This window comes from Epargyreus clarus, unplaced genomic scaffold (assembly GCF_041222505.1).
Source record: "Epargyreus clarus isolate Ecla_fem2 unplaced genomic scaffold, WU_Ecla_fem_2.2 ptg000003l, whole genome shotgun sequence".
NCBI lineage: Eukaryota > Metazoa > Arthropoda > Insecta > Lepidoptera > Hesperiidae > Epargyreus > Epargyreus clarus.
In genome coordinates, this window is record NW_027332211.1 from 12,917,604 (window position 1) to 12,941,363 (window position 23,760).

At 33.9% G+C, this 23,760-nt stretch overlaps 3 protein-coding genes across 4 annotated transcripts; 1 reads left to right on the forward strand and 2 right to left on the reverse strand.

Annotated features, from left to right (window-relative positions):
• Positions 1-1,050: 1,050 nt before the first annotated feature.
• Positions 1,051-8,538, reverse strand: LOC140754478 (sodium-coupled monocarboxylate transporter 1). The gene is made up of 14 exons (XM_073089502.1): positions 8,218-8,538; positions 7,326-7,485; positions 6,875-6,940; positions 6,301-6,352; positions 6,058-6,125; positions 5,282-5,436; positions 4,873-5,013; positions 4,471-4,579; positions 3,885-3,994; positions 3,359-3,501; positions 2,969-3,096; positions 2,336-2,505; positions 1,642-1,867; positions 1,051-1,188 (listed from the first exon to the last, which is right to left on the reverse strand). Exons 1-14 carry the CDS (start codon positions 8,427-8,429, stop codon positions 1,120-1,122), a joined length of 1,809 nt encoding a protein of 602 aa, XP_072945603.1. The 5' UTR covers positions 8,430-8,538; the 3' UTR covers positions 1,051-1,119.
• Positions 8,539-10,099: 1,561 nt separating this feature from the next.
• Positions 10,100-13,306, forward strand: Rrp42 (exosome complex component Rrp42). The gene is made up of 6 exons (XM_073089531.1): positions 10,100-10,306; positions 10,676-10,872; positions 11,404-11,569; positions 12,104-12,283; positions 12,594-12,823; positions 13,162-13,306. Exons 1-6 carry the CDS (start codon positions 10,250-10,252, stop codon positions 13,262-13,264), a joined length of 933 nt encoding a protein of 310 aa, XP_072945632.1. The 5' UTR covers positions 10,100-10,249; the 3' UTR covers positions 13,265-13,306.
• On the reverse strand, positions 13,302-23,481 carry LOC140754487 (uncharacterized). 2 transcript variants are annotated; one of them, XM_073089521.1, is made up of 8 exons: positions 23,254-23,481; positions 22,141-22,308; positions 20,995-21,150; positions 20,434-20,606; positions 18,553-19,216; positions 17,422-17,562; positions 15,439-15,579; positions 13,302-14,968 (listed from the first exon to the last, which is right to left on the reverse strand). In XM_073089521.1, exons 2-8 carry the CDS (start codon positions 22,301-22,303, stop codon positions 14,820-14,822), a joined length of 1,587 nt encoding a protein of 528 aa, XP_072945622.1. In that variant the 5' UTR covers positions 22,304-22,308; positions 23,254-23,481; the 3' UTR covers positions 13,302-14,819. The 2 variants fall into 2 exon arrangements, with proteins under 2 accessions (XP_072945622.1, XP_072945613.1); XM_073089512.1 differs by having other exon boundaries at positions 15,439-15,594; positions 23,254-23,480.
• Positions 23,482-23,760: the final 279 nt, after the last annotated feature.

Here is a 23,760-nt window from a genome sequence, read left to right on the forward strand (position 1 = left end):
CTACGCATCTGCTAGTAGTTATTTTTGTCCTGGAGTTTATTGATGGTTTCCTGCATAGACTTGAAATAGCCTAATATATGTCTTGGACCTATTCATGGCTCACTTGTGATACAAGGACATCAGTTCCTTGAATATCCTTATGTTATATCCTTTCCTGAATGTATTTATACAATCTGGTTCACTAAATAATTGGTTAGCCTTTTGTAATTAATCCTGATAAATTATTTAAACTTAATTTAAACACGAGATTTTAGTTCTCGTGCAGGAAGATATTAAAATTAGCAGTGATTTTTGATAAACATTTCACGTCAGCGAATTGGTATTGAAGATTTAGGAAAGTTCTTCGCAATCCAATATATATAATATAATTGATATAAATAAGTATAATTTTCTCAAGGTTTTTCAAAAGTCGTTACTGGCTGCTTTATAGGCATGAGGTAAAGAGAAACAGCATCTGAGACTTGCATCAGGTTCATTCTTACACCTACTTGTCGTAATAATGTTATGCTGTATTACACGTATTGTATGGATGTTTCCTTCTTATGTTCCTGATGATTCCTTTTTATTTACAGTACCTGTCATTACCATGAGTTTTTACGTTTCGACAAATATGACCTTTTTGGTATTTGTTTACGTATTTGCCCATACAAATTTCAATCAGCGCCCCTAGGGAATTGTATCAGAACTATAGTGTCAGTAACGTAACATTAAATGTCTAAATTGACAAAATGGCGGTTTATGTTTTGTCTCTCTTTTTTGCGAACATGTGAGGCAGACAAAAAGACTTGAGCACTTACTTATTGTTACATTTACTCATTCTACTGAAGCAAACGGAACAGAATAATGGATTGAGTAAACGTAACGTAAAATTGTGAGATGTTTTGAAAACTCATGGTAAGGGTACAGGTGTGGCGTGATATAATAGAATCGCTTATCTACGTATTCATATTTTGTATATAGCGTAGTAATACGCTCTAGAAAGTTTTTAGGACCGTACTTCACTTAGCTTCTACATCATATGTTTTAGTGTTAAATAAATAAAAGGCATGATAATATTCCAAAACATATAATAACAAATTAAACACGTATAAAACATTTTAGTTACTCTTATACTTAATCTCAGCTTATTTCTTCACTCTCATTTATTGGTTTCATACTTATCGCCACCGAATTGCCTTGTTGATCTTCCTGTAGAATTAAAATAATATGTAAATTACTTTTATAAATTGAGTCTAACAAACTTTTACAAGAATAAATATGGAAACGTTATAGGACACAATAGGAACATTGAGTTGTTGTTATTGTAACAACGAAAGTATTATTTCACTTCTCTTCCTAAATATGTACGTATAGATGGTTTGAACATTTTTTTCGATCAAAATAGCTTAATATGCTATTTACTTGACCTTTGGTGAAATCAAATCGCTCGCAAATATTATCTGCAACTTCCCATCCTGGATCCAAGATGGCCTATGTCAATACATCTAAAATCTAAATTCTAGTCACACAGACTGGATTCACACAAAATTCCAAATTTCCAACCAAACTTTAACAACAATTTACCAATGTAACTCAAACAGAATGACAAATATCCGTGGAATAATAATAGTATTTGGACTTTAATAAAGTATTATAAATCACCTTATTAAATCCATAAGCACTTATATAAGGTTCGTCCGTGGGATGCGGTGGTTCTCTATACAGCCTCCTTATCTGCGGCGCCAACAGTTTCGGAGCGGGCGGCACATAGGCTTTGCCGCACGAGTGATTCACTCTCGATACTATCATACCTATGATGATTGTTATCGCAGCTCCCGCTAACGTGTACCACATGTACGATACGTGCAATATAGGGTTTAGTGCCGCACTGAAAGAAAAATCTTAATGAACAACAATCTTAAACATTTTGTTGTTAAAATACTGTGTTAAGATCTCACAAAATCCCTATCCAAGACAATATCCAAGCCTTCATCCAAGACTAACGCGAGTTGACATATTTATGAGATTATTATGGAGAATTCTCAAGAATATATGTAATATGTTTCATAAGTTTTCATCATGTGTTCACCGAGATGGCAAGTTATATCAGGTATTTAATTTCTAGTGTGCCCACGACTTTACCTATCCATTATTTGTAACTAAATTCTAGATTCAATTCAAATTGACTAAAATCAAATAATCACAAGATTTACCATAAAGCAACTGATACCTATATACAAAAAACTATTTTTAATTTTGCGCTATTCCCAATTAAGTAAGATGTGTCTTTGGCAATTACATGTGCAATTAAGTAAATATTGTACCAGTATAAATTCCAATCAAAATAATATATTACCTGACAGTGGCTTTAGTATCTGAATCAAGATACGTGAAGTTATATTTGCATCCGTCGATGGATAAGGACTTATGCGGGTGTACGATCTGGCCCCGCGCTATGGCCAACTGAGCGGTGAGGCACCACACGGACATCACCACCAATCCTGAGATACCTCCCACTAAAGCTCCCTAGAATAAAAATATTTTGTTTGCTGATTTTTTCTTTATAACTCCCTATATTCACTAACACAATACAGATGGGTGACGAGTGGATAGTTTTACCTACGACCTCTTTCCATTATTTCCTTAAACTACTAATTACAAATTCATTATTTTTATTTTAAAATTTGTCTTTAAAAGTCACCCTTACCCTTATCAATCCATGTACTTTATCAACGCCCTCTATCAAGCTCACGAAGTAGATACATATGTAGATAAGCAGAAATTTTAAAGACTATATGTTACTAAAACTAAATCAAAATTGAGTAGTTGAATCAAATTAATTATTTTTGGCGTGGTGTTATTTCAAACACACAGATTGCTATTATTACTTTTTCTACGTTCTCATAACTCCTACGACGTACAGACACGCAAAGCTTACATTCTTATTATTATATTCTTATGTAAAATAGTCTTTATAATTTGTAATTACCGTAGCATCTATCCAAGGCATCAGTATTCCCATAGAGAACACTCCGAGTTGAGGCCCCATCGTCATAGCTTCCAGTGTCATCGTTAGCTGCAATATGGTGCCCATTTTTTCTACCACAAACACCAAACCTATAAAAAAGAATGTTGTATTATAAGTATAGATGATAACAACAAGATAAAAACAACAATATTTGTAATCGTTAAAACAAAACATACATGCTTACACCATTGATGTAATGATTAATTGATGCTTACATCATTGGTGTAATTCATGTGTAAAAATAGTGTGGGGGTGGTACAACCGCTAACTTCAAAAGGATCTCACACATTTACTTTTCTGTATCTTCTTTTGAATTTCAAAGGGCTTAACCACCACCCACTTCCTACTTACCTAAACAAAGTACTCCAAGTAAAATGACAACGCCCTTCAGAAGCCAGCCAGTTTGCTTGTCAGTTAACGGCCTCTTGTAAAAGGGCTTGTAGAAATCTTCTAGCACGACTGCCGACATTGAATTGAGACTCGTAGACAATGAGCTGGAACACAGTAGAACAAAATAAAGCAGTAAAATCTAACCGAAAACTTAAATGTACAAAAAACATTGAAAATATATAATACACAAATGAAAAGAAATCTAAAACCTGTTTGCAAAAGTATTGGTGGCATGCATCCGCATATCTAAACTACATAAGCAAAGTAAAGATATTTAAAGAGCCCTTTTGACGAGCAGCGTGATATATGGGTGCTCTACCAAATAGGGACTACATCTTATTCGCGATCAAGCAATTGGCGGACCATTATTTTTTATGCAAACCCATGATATGAGTATCAAACGAAATTGCTTTCTGAGAAGAGCACTAATAACAATGAAGTTACTAAAAGCTTACTATAAAACCTTTTTAATATAAAAAAAAAATACCTTAAGGCTGCACTGAAGATGCCAGCAACGAAGACGCCAGGCAGCCCGGGGATGTCGCCGAGGACATCCATCACCAAAAGAGGTAATAACTGATCTTTGGCTTTCGCTAACTGAAATTCAAATATACGAATGTTATGCTATTGATCTAATTTGTACTTATGTCCGAAAATAATTTGCGTTTTTGTAAGTAATGGTTCAATTACTAATTGCTCATCAAATATATAGTTTTTTAATCCGAGGTATATCTAAGTCACTAATGATGTAAAAACTAACTTAATCTAAACATTACTTAACTAAAGAAACGAATAGTTTAAAAACGCTAGAATTAATAATAAACATAATACATAAATACTTTATACACTCACAGCCCCAAACTAGGATTCCCTGTATCGTGGGTGCTATGGACTCACACAAATATATAACTATCTACAACAGACAGACATCTAAATTTATCATTCAGATCTGGCCGAGGATCCAACCCGAAACCCTATGTGCTTCAGACCGTTATAGTGACCACTTCGCCACGCGAGTCGTCAAAATTTATAATTAATTTTAATTTTATTATTAATTAAGTTTAATTATTTACCTTTGTTTGCAATGGATCACAGTCGTGGAAACGAGCGTAGATCAGCAGTCCACAGTACAGACAGAAGCAATATAGAACTGATATTCCGATACAGAATAAGAGAACTGCCCTGAAACAAAATTTACTGATCATGCCTTTTTCTTTTAATTTTTTGATAATTACACGGAATCTTTAAATTTATATACAGCTATATACAATTGTCGATATATTCAAGATACCTGATCATCAGCCATCCGGACTGCCGGGCACTGCTAGATGGATGCGTATCCATCCAGCAGCCCCCCAAAACCATTGCTGGGCCACAGACTTTCCTTATATAGTTTTGACATTAAAGCCTTTACTAAATTCCCACATCATACTTGAAGCCTTCATCATTTAATAATATAAAAAATATTTTCTCACCATTTAGCCCCACGCAGCGTAGGCAGAGCAAGATATCTCTGGACCATGGTCTGATTCACGGAGTTCGCCTGCAACCAGTAGATGAGGCCACCGATCACCAGATTCCATATCGTGTGCCGCGCGGTAGGATTAGGATCCCAACTGAAAACATTATTTTGAAATTTGTAAAATAGCTAATTATCAAATATATATAGGCATGATTGTAGTTGCTATGAATGAGAAGGTCTAAATATGATTTGACCAAAACTGCATTTTACCAAACTTGTGCTATGGAACTTGACACCATTTTAGGTCTCATCTTTCACAAGCAACTCTCTCAATACCCGTTTGTGCCCCACTCGATTGTTCGTTTGTACTTTTAAACGTTTGAAGACATTTTGGTAGCAAATAACGTGAAATATCAACATACTTAGGAGCTTCGATCCTGCCGCTGTCCATGTTGCGCCGCCACACCGCGCTGAAGCCGCCCACGTCGATAGTGCCCTTGACGGCCACCAGCGCCATCGCGCCAAACATCACTGTTATCTGGATCACATCGGTCCACACCACTGCTTGCAGACCACCCTTGGAAACAGACATCGTTCATTTTTGGACGAATAGGTACGTTTTTGAAAACTATGAGAAAAAATATTTTAATATGATCAGAGTTATATTTTTATTTAAGTATGTGATTTAATATAGCACCATTATATAGCTAAATTGTGAGTTTGCTGCTATCAGGGATGTGCTTAGGCGCATTAATTATTTATAGCAATAGAGCAAATGCGTAATAAATTATATAGGTATGTGTTTTTCGAATATTCCAATATGAATTTGTTTGTGTACCTATAATACCCATGGAAAGCGACGAGTACTTAAAAATAAGTAAGCTAATTTGCGTCTTCCATTAGATAAGTAATTGGTCAAGTGTGAGTCGAACTCATTGAAAAATGAGTAGATAGAGTGAGTGAGTAAACATTTCCAAATGTATACGAGTATAATTATCTATTACTTTTGAAGAGATAGAGCCCTGTGACACACGGACTGACAGCGAAAACTTGGTAATAGGGTTCCATTTTTACCCTTTTGATACGGAACCCTAATGATGCAACCTGTTGAACTAGAAAACTCCCTGGCCTACTTCGTTTCAGAGCGGATCAATTTCAATTACGGATCAATGTTATCTTTGGTCAAAATCATACTTACAGCGCTTGTGTAGAATATGCAAACCAAACAGACAATTGGCGTAATAATATGTATATCCACGCCGGTCACTGAAATGTCAAAGTAATTATAATAACATTAAAAACCTAATTAAAAACCTTTAAAATTTATCAAATTATTAACCTACTCAGTAAGTTAATTTAAATTTAAAATAATTGCATACAAATGAAATTAAGTAAGCGTGAAATTATGATAGTTAATTTTTACGTCTTTATTTTATTTTACCTTGATTAAAGGCCAGTGCAGGTACATATATAACGATCGGCAACCACCCTATCTGTACAAAAGAAACATTTTATAAATTTAGTAAATCTTGTTTGTACCTAATAAAAATATAGAAAAATACAAAATGTCGTTTCAATATCGTGTGGCATTTTCTATCAATCAATTTGCGTATTTATAATCCATAGTTGTAATTAGGTATGCAGTCCATCTGATGGTAAGTGCCTACATCTGCCCTTGTATAATATAAAAAAATGACGACGCAAGTCCTAGATAAGGTCGACCGTGCTGCCTCTGAGGTCTAAGTTGGAACAACTCGTATAAGTGTCTATCACAAACCAACCAAAACACAGCAGTGCTTAAGAAATCTGTAATATTAGGCAGAAATAGGTACGTAGTTTCAGATCCGTTATTCATTAAAAATAATTTTAATAAGATATGGCTCCTCCATATTCCTTCCCAAACATTTCACTTAATCTACGTACTATACGCAGTAATTACTTTCCTACATATTAATTTATGCTGTAAAACAAGCTCACATAAGCAAGAACAAACTCCAAAATTAATATGAACTCACCAATGTAAATGCGAATAGAATAGATCCAAACAATCTAACTCTGTTATCGAATCGCATTGATAAGTACTGAAAAGAAAAAATATATTTAATAGAAGTAGAATAAATATATCTTATAGCTTTTTTGTAATGTTGAAGTAGTAAGCGATCATGCAGTCTACGTAAAGGTGGCATCTGCCTCCATGGACATCTGTACCTATATCTCCCTTTTCATACAGCTTCATTTAAAACTGCTGCTTTTAGGCAGAAATAGTAGAAGCCGAAGTAGCCTGCCTCCGAAGTACTCGTAGAACGACTAAGTATTCTACCACTATAAAATAAGTAGGTAATAAGTTAATAAGAACAGTAAAAGTTTATATTATAATTTATTTTACAAGACATACCTACTCTTCATTTAATTACGAAACATGTAGCTGAGTATGCAATAACAAATTACACAAAATTGTATAATTACCTCGTAATTAGACGTGATCTTGAGTTCATGGAAAACGGGCAGGTACACCTGAGTCATCACGATCGACATGAGGAATATACCGATTATAATAAAGCCATATTGAGTACCGTGCATATACACCTCTGTGGGCGATCCGAGCAGCGTTATCCCTGAAACAAAGCTTAAGCAAAACGATTTTTTTATAAAAGAAAACTAGCACGCAGTCTACTCGACGGTAAGTCAATGCAACCTATGGACAAATGTAATCAACTCCATATAGAAGAAAGGTCCTACCTACATACGATTCCGAAGCCTTGCCACTCCCGAGGACTACGATAAATTCACCTAATATCTCAATCTGTCGGCACAATAATACCCAAATCTGTCGGCACTCGGCATCCACTTCATTCCACCCAAACGCAAAAACTGCTTAAAGCTGCAAATGCGTGTGATGGTAGTACCTTCTCATTCAAACCATACGGTTGCTATAAAACTCTGTCATTAACTAACTGCTGTGCAGCGCATAGCTTATTAATTCTTCTTTAGGAGCTTCTGATGTAACTTAGCTTTTTGTTAATTAATTCCTTGACGCAGCTATAAAGAGGATGGAGAAATGCAATGCTACATACACTCTGATACAACGTTATTGAACACACACAATAAGAACAAATCGCCTATGCACATTATGATGCAGGCAACTAAATAAATCCCAGCAGCGATAATATTTGAAAAAATCCTATTACTCGTTTATTTAAATATATTCAATTGAAATCTGTTTTCATCACGTTCACTGTCTTCCACTTATCACATATACCACTCAATAGCAAAGAATTGAATCATTTACTTATAACTACGTTATACTTTTTAGTTTTCCACGATAAATTTTCTCAACAATCTATGCTAGTTTACTGACCTTGCCACAAGGGACATTGAAACCGGAACAACTTTCATGTTCCTACCGCCGAGAAGATAATCATTTTGGGTAGTTTGTTTCTTCATGAAACCCCAGTACACCCCGACAAGAGCACTGATGGCCAACATAAACACGAACACCACGTAATCCACCCATGAGAACGTTTGCAACTGATATGGAATATCGTCAACTTCACCACCAATTTCCCCCATTGCTACGAGTGTCTGATAGCAGGTGTCATGTAGATATGACCCAGGAGGGCACCTATAGTCGAATGACTCGTGAGGCCACCGAGATGTAAGCTCAATCTGTTACAATGAAACAATTACGATAACTCGCAATTTAAAACAGGATGTTGCGAGATCCCCTCAATAGCAACCAGGAGCGAATCGGGAACCGACTAATACCTATTTAAAATCCTAATACCTTAGGACAAGTATTTTAACATTTAAGCCTTTAAAGAAAGAGATTCATCAAAAGAAGACCAAAGTATATATATATTTTGAAGGAAATAATGGAAACAAACGTAGCTATTGTGTGTACATAGTGTACAAATCATTTCATCGCATTTGCATAGTAGCTACCGCAAAGGCACCAACGTGTGGAATTGTACTTAAATTACCATTAAACTAAATTGTCCCGACACGAGTTACGGGCTCAATTGCTCCTACATTATAGACCTGATGCAGACGCAAGCCACTACCGCATTGTGTCTATAGAAAACTCCGATATAGAATGACGTGTGATCTGTGATTGCGCCACAACAATTTAAGTACACTCTTTCAAAGTACCCAGCCTGGAAATTGAAAATTTGGATCTGATAATTCAATTTCGTAATTTGATATGCTTTTTATTGGTCTATTCATATCATATAATTATTTTTGGACTCGATTGCCTACACTTCAAATCTGATATACCTAAGGATGACGACACCATAGGAGAAAGATTATAATAACTGATTTAAGTAAATGTTTAAATAACTTTATGGGTTTGAGGTACTTACGTACTTTTTGTGGCTTATGAGTCTTTTATAATTTAACAAAAGTTATTATTCTTAAGTATCCATTTTAACTAACACAAATTAGAATAGGTAAATAAATGGAAATCTTCTCCCCTTAAAATTTGTAATTAACAAAATACCTACAAGTATATGTACCTAATACCGAAAATTTCATTATGATTATAATACATATTTTACGAACTGTTTATATACATTTATTAACGTTTATAAAATGAATAGTACTGACATTATTGTAACGCATATATTATATCTGTAGGTAAGGAACTAGTTCTTATTAGAATCTTTATAAAGACGGTCTACAGTTATACTTCCTACTTGGAAACTGTTGAGTTGTTGGGGGCGGTTAATAGCGCTAGGTATATTTATGACAATAATTTGCGAAGAGTTTAAGATGTGTCATTGGTAAGTACCTTAACAATGAATGTTCTTAATGCGATGATTTTATCAATCTACAATTTACTCCAATCGTCACTTATCCATAAATATTAACGATAATGATAATATTTGAGACAAATACAACGCATCACGTTATAATACAGTGTATAGAATTTAATTTTTAAAAATGATAACAGCGCCATCTATCGCTTCATTGCTTAATACCATTTAATCCTTTCTACAAATGATTATAATATCATGTGAGTATGACCATAGTGTGACCTTAATCGACGAAGGTTACAGAAATTACTGGACCTCTATAGACTCGCCAATGATAATATATTATAAACCAACTGACAAAAAATGTAGGTTACTATACTCTTTGTGTTACAACTTACATACTATCTTTTTGTAGGTTACTATAGTATACTCTTTGCATTTCGATCATTTTGTAAGATGTCAATGTCTTCAATGTTTAGCTTTAGCTGTCACTGTCAGTGTCACTTCGTTTCAAAATATAAATGAAAAATACCGCATGTGGTATTCGTGTAGTTAAATGTAGTAGAATTTCAATTTGAATTATTGAATAGGTATTGTTTTACGTAAAACAGAACTTCAAAAAGTTATTTACCAACAATGGCAAATATTTTGCTAAGCCATACTGAACGGGTTTATATTATGCATGGAATTCAGGTATGTTTTTCAATATTTATCTACGTAGCTACTGTGTTCTGGTTTGAAGAGAAGTCGGCCACAGACGCGCCACTAATCCTTGATATTGAGCTGGAATGAAAAAGTATGACTCCTTTACCACATCTTAGAAGTGAACACAACAGCGACTACAATTATTCTTATTATGCAGCATTAAGTGTTGTGGTAATGCCTTCGGCATAAAATTACAATGGGTCTTATAAATAAGACGCTACACACTAAATAAGAATATTGCAACCATTATGGTGCATGTAGCATTAATAATATTTTTTAATGGGTTGTACTTGCTTACAGAGAATTATGTCCTTTACCTACAGTACCTTAGTTTTAAGGGTATTGTTTTCTTTCCAGGATGACTATAGAGCTGATGGGAGATCCAGCATAGACTATAGACCTATGGAGCTTGAGACTGATGTAGTGAGTCATGCCAGTGGCTCTGCTAGGCTAAGGCTAGCCAACACAGACATACTTGTTGGAGTAAAAACTGAAGTTGATGTACCATATCCCAGTAAACCAGAACAGGGGAAAATTGAGTTCTTTGTTGACTGGTGAGTACACTGACATGATCATTACAATAAGTATCTATTGAAGTGGTGTACATTTGTAATACAAAATAATTGGGTTGGGTATGTTGTTGTCCCTGATATCTGTTATATTACTTAACGAGCTTTTGCCTGCGGCTTCGCTCGCGTATCGAATTAATATTTTCATCCCCTATTTAATCCCCTTGGGGGTAGAATTGACCAAAATCCTTTCTTAGCGGATGCCTACGTCATAACATGTACCTGCATGCCAAATTTCAGCCTGATCCATCCAGTGGTTTGGGCTGTGCGTTGATAGATCACTACGTCAGTCAGTCACCTTTGAGTTATATATATTTAGATTTACTTATAAATGACTAATAATGTCTCCTTTACTATCTGGCCAAACTATCTTTGAGACCATTATGGATAATTCTCTAGTATTTAATTTATATCCATACACTTTTAGTTTTATGTTATCAAATCAATTAAAAAAATCACTACTTATCTTACTTGTATCAAGAAAGGCAATGAATATTATATTAACATATTTTACAGCTCTGCAAATGCTACCCCTGAATTCGAGGGCCGAGGAGGAGAACAACTTGCATATTGTATATCTAATATGTTAAAAGAAGCATTCCATTCCCGGCAGGCATTTGATCTAAAACAACTATGTATACTTAAAGGCAAGCAATGCTGGAAGCTATATGTGGACATTCTGGTAAAACATGTATTTTTTTATATTATTTTGTCTATATTCAACCCATAAAAACACAATCACAATTAAAAAAATATATGTAAAATACTGACAGTTAATTTTTGAAATGTAACTCTTAAGTTGATAAAATTTGTAAAATTTACAAGTTGTTATGTGCTCTAAGTGCGACTATTAGTACATAATGTGGGTTACTATGTTGCAAAAACAGAGTAAGAATTTTAAACTTGTAATGCACTACAGATGATAGAATATAGATGAGAGTAAAGTTTTAGGCAAGTTTTTATTGTATGTATGTACAAAAGCAAAATACACATTATCATGAGTTCTAAGTATCTCCTTTAGGAATGCCTCATATTTAAAAATGTTTTACCTTCATGAACTGTATTAATCTATGAAGAGTCATTGCCAATGAAAGATGCATCTTTTATTACTGAACTCTACCTTATAATACACATGCTTGCATGTCTAACACACAGTATAAAGTACAAAACATTTTGTTTTAACGGTTAATTAAAATCAAAAATTTAATAATTGCAGATCCTAGAAAGTGGTGGTAACTTGTGTGATGCAGTATCCTTAGCAGTAAAAGCAGCCCTTTTTAACACAAGGATACCATTTGTAAAGGCAGCGGTCATGGACGGTGGGAATGTGGATTTGCAGTTATCTGATGATCCATATGACAGCAGGTCTCTAAACATAGGCTCTGTGCCACTCTTGGTAAGATTTTTTCCATGAAATATATCAGATCATTAGACCACTTGTATATTTCACTTTAAAAGATGATAATAAATGCAGAGAGTACTGTTTAATTTTTTTTATCCAACATAAATATATAATTCCTTAAATTTGGAACTGGTAATGCAACATTCAATGAATTCATTTTTTATATCCAAATCCGTATTATAAAACTTGTAGACTAACATTCTAAGTTATCCGTAGTAGTGCAACAACATTATTATTAGTTTAATAATCAATAAGTTAATTTATGATCTTTGAACATTACAATATATGTATTACATAATCACAGGTAACTCTAAGCAAAATAGGAGATAAGTGTATTGTGGACCCTACAGCGGAAGAAGAAGCATGCAGTGCTGTATCAATTGTTGTTGGCATTGAAGGAAATTTAAAATACTATCTCAATCCAGCCGAATCATTTAAACTAAGTGATAAGCCAGGCAGATGTAGTATGATATGTGGGAACGGGCATGGCAGTGTGGCCCGAAAAACATTAACGGCTGCAGTCAAACAAGGCCAGTAAGTATCTCAAACGAAATGGCCATATTTAATATCCACTATTTTATGACATTAATATAAGGCTTCTTTTCTACAAGCTAATGTACTCAAATTATAAACAAAAGAACAAGAAACCAGACTGCTACAAAATTTATATAAATATGATCATATATAGGCTTTCTGTATCATTCCTACGATAGACGAATCCAACAACATCTCATATTTATGTTTAAATCCATGAAGCCATTTGTAGAGCGTGAGATTCTTTAGAATGTCTCATTCTAAGCAAGGAAAATATTACTCTTGGCAATTAGGTAAGAATTCCAAATATATTATTAATATTAAAAGTTTTCTTTCAGGGCTGCAGCAAAATGCCTCGATGAAGCATTAGGTAGGGCATTACTAAAAGAAAAACAGGAAACCAATGGAATCAAAAAACACTCATATGGATTTTTGAAATAACTTATGTGGATACATTATGAAATAAAACAACATAAACAATCACACTGACCTTTATTAATACATTTAAGGTTATACCAGTATACTTAGCTCTTTCCAAATATCACATTTCTTATTTTTCCCACATACCTATATAGCATAATATAATTCTACATAGAACCCTTCACTTATGTACCCATTATTTCTCAACTATCATACAACCCATGGGTCAAAGAAGCCCAGGTGTATTATGTATGTATTGTTTTTAAAACTTTTCTTTTACGCATGACCAAGCTGACATCAAAGTTTTTATTTATAAAGACCGCACTTGAGAAATAATGTTATGGTCACTAAGATAAAAAGGTTGCAAACATTTTAAATTTTAAAGCTACATTGGAATAGATATAGAAGCAGATTATAATTATGATTGGATTATACATTATAGTACAACCATTAAACATTTATGAGATAAGGTAACTACTAATCTTTAATAATCTAGCAGACTAGCAATACTATTTAGTTTTCTAAAAATAGTTTAGCAATAGTAGTAATAAATCAGATTAAGAAACGCATGCCTAAGGCCTAATGACAATAGTTATAACACGGCTATTACAGTAAAATCCACCATTGTATGAATTAGGCTAGAAGGCTTTTAGTTCAACTAATAGCTTAATATTTATAAATTTTGTATACTAAGCTACTACCAGTATAAATATAGTGCCATGTAGTTTAGAATAAAGGTGGATGCCATACTGATATATCGAAATTTTGCTTTCACTAATTTCATATGTGTAGTTCTTTTAACAATATTCCGGAAACAAACTACATTCTTTACTAAAATCAAATCATAATTCATAAGCTAGTCTGCTTCGATATGAAGCCTGCGTTTAGCAGTCTAATCGGTAGATATAATCATACTACAAAGTCTACAAACCATTAGAATTATAACCAAAAAACAAAATCACCATTATATACCATACAAGGTAAATTAAATCCTATGTTAAAATATGTAAATAAGCAAGACATAAGACCATGCAACCATTTTAGCCCATAGCCGTTTAAAACTCCATAATAAAATATGAAGTAAATAGTATGTGATTACGTAAAGTACATCTATGATCACACACAAATAAATTCACAAATATAGGGCTAAGAATTTGTAGGCATAGCTAGTATTTTTAATACGAGAAATCTCTACATATAAAAGTGCTATCGGTTAAAATGTTGCACTGGGGAGGACTACCACAAAGATGAACTAACCAAGTAGATACCCAATGTTAGATAAATCTTTCTAGTACATATTTTTAAACAGACATTACCAGAAGATAATGTACCAGAAATCAATAGGCCAGCAGTCAAAAGGACGTACAAAATTGACTTTAGTTAAATCTGACATTTCATGGTGAATTACGTCCATTATTAAAATAAATCTATCTAAGTTTTGCCTACCAAAGACGAAATGACAATTTCTGCCAAATAGGCAAACCAAAAATAGATTGATAAAATAATCTACCTATTTCAAACGTCATCCATCAGGAGTTTATTTGGTTAGTTCATCTTTGCCGCAGATTGCAACCGTTCACTTGGTCTTGGGGTTGACCGGTGTTAGTAGGTCGAGCACCGCGGCGATGTTGCCGTCCTTGCTTTCCAGCAGCTGGGTCAGCCAGCCGCCGTCGTTGGTGAAGCCCATGTTCAGCATGTGTTCCAGCGCCGCATCGATATGAGCCACTGGAATAACACCAATTGAAATTGTTACTTGACTGTACAAGCAAACTTACATAAAACATTAACAATACCAGTTTTTAATGTTTAGAACAAACAAAACTATAACAGTACTGGTTGATTATTTTAGGAGCTAACAAACAATTTCAAATTTAAATTATTTTTTTCTGCTATTCCTCATAGTTTCAGTTTGGACATTTGAATGAATACTTTTTAGCTATGCCTTTTAGTTTCGAACTTAAAAAATATTTTATACGGAGTACGACGGTAGACTATCCGAATTACGTAAAATCGTTTTTATAGAGATATAGATACACGTTCAGATTTCAATGGAAAATTTTCGAAAGAAATGAATCTTTTCCCTGTTTATTATTATCGCTCGAGCGGACCCATGTGTCGAAAGAAAATAACGCACCAACGAGTTCCGTAACAACCCTTATGCCGACATATAAATATTTGAAGAAACCACTCCTTACTTGGGTGTAAGCGTTGACGTGGCTGCGTCGGCTTTGCCGCAGTCGGCTCCTTAGGGGCTGAGGGTTGCGGTTTAGCAGGCTCAGGGGCCTTAGCAGGCTCGGGTGCCTTGGCAGGCTCAGGGGCTTTGGCAGGCTCGGCTTCTTTGGGATCCAACACTACATGTTAATGAAATGTAAGTAATCAAAAAAATATGTACTTGTTATATATAAAGTATATTTATTTCAATGAAAAGTATTGTAATTATTGTGTTGTTTCATTTAATTACACTGGTCTGCAAAAAAAAATTTTTTTGCCCTCCTTCTTATTATTGTGATGGTTTATTATATACTTGATACTGCTAAAAAGGAATATAGTTTTGAAAATTATGTATCACATACAGTTTTTTTTGTAATGGAATTTATAAAGAAAACTCCTTTTTTATTTGTAATTGAAATCGTAACTTTAATAATTGTGAGAATATTACATATAATTGGTATCAAATTTTTAAAAAACAATCTATCTTATTCTAATACGCAGTATAATGTAGTATTTTACTTCGTAGTTTTCATATTTTCATATTGTCCATCAGTGTTTCACAGCGAATTAACCAGCAAAAGTCAGCAAGCATTGCTTCTGACCATTTCCCATTATAACGTCTCTCTATGTATATGTCTTTTGAACAATATTTTTTTTATTCCTATTTTTTCTCGTAAAGCCCTTTATCTCCGTCATACCAAAATAACAATCATCATTATCTTGATTCTGGGGTTCACTCCAAACCACAGGTGTTTTAAGTGGCATGGACTTCCTTCACACGAACCTCGTAGCGTTCTTGAACAAGTGTTGCAGCATATTTTCGGAAGCTAATTTTTTTTCCTTTCGTCAACTAGAAACCCAAAATAACCTTTGTACGCAGTTTTGATTAGGCCTGATATTTTATTTTGTTGTGATTTTACAACAAATTCACCACTTACGTCGCAAAATACGTTTGGTGAATTTTTGCAAGTTCTTGGCATTTTGTACCTACAACAAAATTAAATTAATTTCAAAATGTGAATATATATAAGCTCTATGTTTTAGAATACTTATTAATTTTCACTACACATATCAATATAATTTGTTACTTACCAAAATACGTTGAATAAAACGAAAACAATCACTTTTTTTTTTTTAACCAACTGAGCGCCACGGAGTTGCTTTCCAAACTGCGCAAGCACGTGTAATTGTTCAAAAACAATGCGAGACAATATCATTCTATCTCTCTCTAACACAGTAAACCAGTTTTGCGTGGACAAATGCAATATAAGCTGATTGAAGCAGAGTTATAAGCAGTGTTAGTACAAAAAATATGAGAGAAAAACAGGAATTATAAGAAGTAATAAAAAATCCTTTAAAAAAAAACTATACGTGCCAGCAAAAAATGGAAAGCAGATTTGGATTCAGCACGTTTAACTCTTCATAGAAATCTATTTTTTATCTAAAGGAGGATTTTGTTGCAGACCAGTGTTATCAGTGTAACAAATCAAACAAATATTATAAAAAAAAGCCTATTTTACTCCCACAATACAGACGAATCCCACAACACCTCATAACATAATCTGTCAAGCCATGCCAGGGCTGCAAGGCGTCCCAAAGAATTAGACATACACATATATGTTCGAAAAATATTACCTTATGCAATGGCAAACATATAATATTACCCTTTGGAATTCTTATAAGAAAACTAGCTGACCCGGCAAACGTAGTGTTGCCATATAAATAAAAAATGTTAAGGGTGAACAACCCTTATCACTTAGGGGTATGAAAAATAGATAATAGCCGATTCTCAGACCTACTGAATATGCATATAAAATTTGGTGAAAATCGGTAAAGCCGTTTCGAAGGAGTACGGTAACTAACATTGAGACACGAGAATTTTATATAAGAAAATAATCAGGAGAGAAATGATACCAACATTATTTGTACAAAACAAATAATGTTTTTGATCAAATAAAAATTCAGACCTGCTGTGGCGACGTTCAGGGGCGGGTAGAGGTTTTGTCCAGATGTGTTGACACGCTGTTGGAACTCTTCGGGCAAGTTGAACCCGATGGGCGCCGGGGCCTCTTGTGGAGCGGTAGGCTTCATGCAAGCATCCAAAAGATCTGAAAACAAATCAATATACATCATTGTATATATTATGGTTTTTTATGATGTCAAACCAAATTGAAAGTACATATTATGTCTATTTAGTCCACGCTCGTTCTTCATAATGTATTATCGGGCATTATATAAAAAAAAATATTTATGTATTATTGTATTGTAGTAAAAGAAGAAAAATCGTCTTCGGTTTAAAAATACAGGGACACCAAGATTAGAATGTAGTAGCTGAGACAATGGTGTCATTTAAAATGAATTATATTTTCTTCCCTTTCTACCCAAACGCTAAAATTAATTGTATTGTGTTGCGTGTGTAATGGAAATATACGAGTACACAAAAACATGCAGAAACAGGCAGAAATCTAAATTCATTAATTGAACTTCATCAGAAATCAACCTAAAACCAGGGCGGTCTGGCATTGTAATTACAATATTTACTTTCAAGTACTTGTTATCGTAAATGACCTGAATATAATTTGCGCAGTTGCTTTCTTATTGTTATTACACCTTTGAAATGTATTTATAGGAACTTTGATGTAATAAAATCAATAAACAGCAGCTGTAGACGCTGTTGTTACAATATTATTTTTCAAAGTACTGTAGTTACAAGGTATCAAAGAAAACACACTCAAATCGTCACTATAAAAAAGAAACAATGACGTGATATCGATAGATAGCTTTACAATACTTTACATTATTTATTTAAATATGTATCCTACTTTACATGTTGTTTTTCAATAACATGGCTCATACATTATGCATAGATAACAGAGGCCAATATGATAAGACGTGATTATCGAAAAAGGTAATCTTTTCTGTATTACTGGTTCATGAAAACTCGTTTTTGGAGCCTAGTAGTTTTAGCTCCTTTGATTTCATTTGATTGACTTCAATCATACCAAAAAAGTAAACCATACAAGAATGTTTCAGTAAATATTTTAATTTGTACACTGTAAGCCTAAAGTTTTTGGTGTAATAAAGAAAAAACGACTTACCCTTTTCCTTATTGATCACAGTCCAGTCATCAACTCTGTCCGGCGTATCTTCTTTCTTTGATTCCACAGTATGAGATGAGGAATCAGATGTCACACTGTCTTTATCAGAAACGGTAACTTGCCTCTCAGCCTGAGGGCTCTTTCGGTCGCCTTGACCCACTTCCTCATTATTGGCAGCCGAAGTGGACGGCTGGGATTGCGGCTTAGGCTGAGACTGAGGTTGGGGTTGATCCATCTGCTGCGTCGCCGCCGCCAGGTACTGCCTCACAGCATTCGCGTACATTTCGAACTTCGCCTGGCGCGGGTCGCGCTCGGTCGACGCCGGCTGCGGCTTGGGTTGCGGCGCTTCGTTAGCTTGCGGCTCCTGAGTTTGGGGTCGCTGGGGCTGGGTTTCAGCGTTGGCGGTGTCGAGGTTGATGTCGCCGGCGAGGTTGGCGAACTCGTTCATGTACATGGCGACGGTGTCGAGCCAGCTGGCGCGGGGGCGGCGGTTCTCGCGGCGGTCGGTGTGGCCGGTGTGGCCGGTGTGCCCGGCGTGCTGGTCGCGGCGGCGGCGCTCGCTGCTCCGCTCGTGTCGCGCTCGCCGGCAGTGCTCCTCGCCACCAGTAGCGGCCGTCTTCAGGATACGCCGGGACCGCTTGATAGCAGCCTTTATTATTGCGCGCTGCCAAAATTCATAAAATTATGTAAATTATAAAATTAATTAATGAGCAGTATTTTTTGAGTCTAAGGACGAGGCTAGGCAAAATATATAGGATTGAAATGTGACCTCAGGCTCCAGTGGACACTTAATCTCATCATTCATCTGTGATTTCATCAGTCATTTGTGATTTCCATCATTTAAAAATACAAATATAAATATATTACTCCACCGCTGTTATACCTAGCGGAACTAATAACTCCTTGAAAAACCATGATGATAAGTAGGTACACCATAAGTAGGTAGGTAAGGCACCGCTTTACATACCAACTGTTGTTAATATCGCAATACCAATAAGTTACTAAATTATTTTGTGCTTTAAATAATTTCATTAAAAACATAAAACAGAAATCGGTGGTGATGGTACTGGCTACTAATCAAAAAAATATTATTGTATTATTTGTTTATTATGAATAGCCACAAATATGTAATTTGTGTATTTGAGAATTCAAAATATTCAATTCAAGTAATCTTTTGCATAACAGTCATGTACACTCTGTAATGTTGCACTGCCAACACACACAAACGAAATATTCTTATCAGAATGTATAGATATCCACATAAAATTGCTTAAGTGCATATTTTAATATTACTTACCTACAAGTTTATGAGTCATACTTATGTACTACCTACCTTCTGTATTTTTATGGAATCATAACATAAATATTTATAGTTTTTAAACCAAATACACAAACTTACCTACCTTTTAACTACAAGGACATTCATTAATGTTCTTGAATACTATAAATACAATATATTATGTAAAATAATTATAATTCGATTGTCTGCTAGGCATGAGTGATGACTCCATGAGTCCAATATCTTTTGCGTCAATTAGACTTATTGCATCTATTGCAGTCTATTAGACCTCTTTTTTAGAAAGGAGAATAATAAAGATGTGTTATTGGAACAAAGCCTATTAGTCTCCCCAACATATTTATCTAGATTCAAAGAACAACATCGAAATGTTAAATTACAGTCAAAATTAAGGAATCGGGAATTGAACCCTTTGTAGTGGTAATTGAACATTAAGAAAGGGCTAATAAAACTTAAAATTAAATCCTTGTAATGCTATTAAATTTGATCTACTAAACGGCTCTTAAGTATATCAGAAATATGGTTTTCATATACAATCAATGGTTATGCATTTAAGAATGAAGGGTTGATATATTAGCACTCACAGGCATCGAGGTAATCGGCATTCGCAGCATGAAGTGCTCCGGGTGGAGGCCAGCACCCTCGCATCTTGAGCACAGGTCATAGTCATCACAAATGGTACACTTGTAACGAAAACCAACAACAGGGGCTTCGCACCCATCGCACACCACGCCGAAGTTCGCCATACAGGGTGGAACTGTAAAAAAAAATTCGTAAGAATAAAATTTTTATATACATAGAGATAAACTTTTGTTGTTTTAACTGTATATTAATAAATCTATTTTCATTATATCAAAATGTATATTTTTAGAGTAAACATTATTTCAGATCAGTACATGGTGATGTCACGTATTGAACACAGATAATTTGTTAAGTGATTACTATCTACCAGGCTGACTACGAGCATGTTTTTGCATATTGGAATATCTCATATTTAACCTCCATACTAATAGGGTTGAAAATAAAGCATAACTTCCATAAAATACGTTTGAAAACTACTTTTTATTACATTTTGTCGCAATAAAACTCTGTTAACACATAAAATGAAAAAAGGTATTAAAAAAAGATGATATCACTAAACTTACCGTTAACAGCGTGGATACCAATCTCCACTTCAGGCTCGACATTCTTAGGTTTTTCATCCTTGCAGTAAACATGCAACTTTACAAGGTCAGGCATGTTCTTAAGAGCCACCTCCAGCTCCTTGTCAGTTGAAATCACGACGTTATCACCCTCATTATCTATGAAATAGAAATATTATTTTAAGTTACATTTTTTATTTATTTACTTTTTTTTATAAATAACATTTTACATGTGCATTTTATATTGTTAGCTCTATAAAATACTTAAACCCGAGAGCAGAACCTTTAAAGCATATTAATAAAACTTAAAAAAAATATTAGTATATTATAAGATTGTTATAACTGTATATATAACAAATACTGAAATTTTATCGTCATAACTCTAACATGCAAAATAATAAAAGTATTGTAAAAAAAACATGCATAAGTAGTAGGTATAACTCAATTGTTGCTCCTTGCCATTTATGCTTTTTGGATTACTCATGCATAAAAAGCAAGATTTAAGACAAAACTAGTCTTTAAATATATAAAATGAAAGTGAAGGCATAAAGCAAGATTGTGTTTTTTTTTAATATTCTCTCAATGCCACTGTTGATTATAATTTACATGGTCACTTTCACTACACATAATGTGTATTCTTTTAAAAGGTTGCAATGATTATGCTGTTACAAAAGACTGTGCCCATCCATGTATGTATGTAAAACAGAATAATAAGGTGTTAAAGAGAGATGATTTGACAAAATTGGTTAATTAAATTATTATGAAATTTTATACAATGGACAAAACAGGAGTCATGCTTGTCATATTAAATTTGACCCAGCATCCTGGAGGTTTTGTTCAAACCTCTATTAATTTTTGTAGAATAAGACAATAAGATCCACATAACACAGTAAGACAATAAGTAAAGATGATAACTTTGGTATATATATATACTTCTATGAATTAGAAAGGACTTGTTAAAAAGATGAAAAATTGAATTTATTTCATGAATTATTCTTAATTCTGTAACATATTGATAAATCCACCAACTATTAAATAATTTAAAACCCTTGAGTACCGGCTATGATAACTTAAATTGCATATGACATATAATTATTTTTAAATATTTAAATAACTTTCATTCTGATGTGATATTTGCATATTGCTTACCTTTCCATATTATATTATACACTTTGCTTGCCAGACCAGGATATAAGTCCTGAAGGAGCAAATGGACAGCAGCAACTGGTTTCAACGATTCCATTTCAAACCTACGGATTTCTGGCTCACTGTCCTTCGACCAGTACAAATACACTTTTAGCTGTATTGCCATCTTGACTGAAACAAATGAAAGTATATAAAATAATATAAAGATAATATTTATACAGATATTTAACAATGGATATGCAGAGCTTTTGTTATAACAGCAAAGGCATTATAATGCTTTTGTAGGTATATCTATTGTAGTTCATGCAAATGGGAGCAGAATAGAGCTACAGTCTGCCATACATGTTGAAAATGTGTGATTTAAAGGAGTTTTCTAGATTAGTGGGCGGCAAGAGTAGGAATTCAAACTGCCCAGTGAGTGACCCCAGGGAAGGCGACAATATGTGTGGCCATATATAGTCACAAATATGTTATGTTTACTCCTCTCCAGGTTTCCCTTTCATCAACAGCAAAAAGTTATATCTTATGTTAAAACTAATCATTCAACAAAAATATTGGCAAACCCATAAGACATTGTTGTTATTGAGTTTCTGCATTAGTAGAGTATATATTTTTCTGTTATTAATATATTTTAGTACACTAAAAATAAATTCATACATAGATACATTCAAATTGATTTGTGTATAAAAAACAAAATCATATTTTTTTGTCAGATTCTCCTAATATTTTGTTGTGTGAAAAATTACGTATTAGGTTAATTTAAAGTTGTATTTTGAACAAAAATAATTCTATCACCTTTATATAAATATTAATTATTATGTCGTAATGGATGAGGAAAAATAACATGTAAGTTTTATTGTTCGTTAAAAATTGCTATTTATATTTGTTCCTGATGTACCTATATTATTTCTATATCATTGATTGAATCTATAAATGTAAATCCTCTTACATTCCCAGAGAAGGTCGGCTTGAGAAACCATTTTGTTTACACTAACAGCCATGTATTTTATGAACACAAGCAATTCCTTTTATAAAATATAGTAAATTCAGATGTCTGTCATGTCTGGCTTACTTCTAAAATATTAGTCAAATATTTCTTAAACGTATAATACTTACATTTAAGCTCGAATTCCCACTTGTAAAGAAATTATTTTGAAAACACAAAGAGCGTCTTCAACACGATACACTGATCCCTCAGAGTTTCAACACGAATGTTGTTATTGCGCGACGTCAACACTATTATAGCTACACTGAATAATATGATTCATCAACGATCGAACTTTGGAGAAAAACAAAATAATATTGTGCAATTCGCAATACGCAATGCAATGTCATTCTGACATGTTTTTGCTGTTTTATTTTTTATTTTTACTAAATTTATGATTTGGATTCTTTTATTTTGGCCTCGGGTAAAATATTGTTTTTATAAAACAATCATAATAACGTTTTTAGATATCATATAAAATTTTAAAATAGGTTGTTATTTAGTTAATGTATTGGCACACACGGAACAATAAAAACTATTTTTATGTTCCGTGATGGCAAACATTAGTACAGGCTATAAAGTAATACTGTATGCAGCCAGGCTGCGGCAGCCAATCGAACTTAATCGACATTATAAAT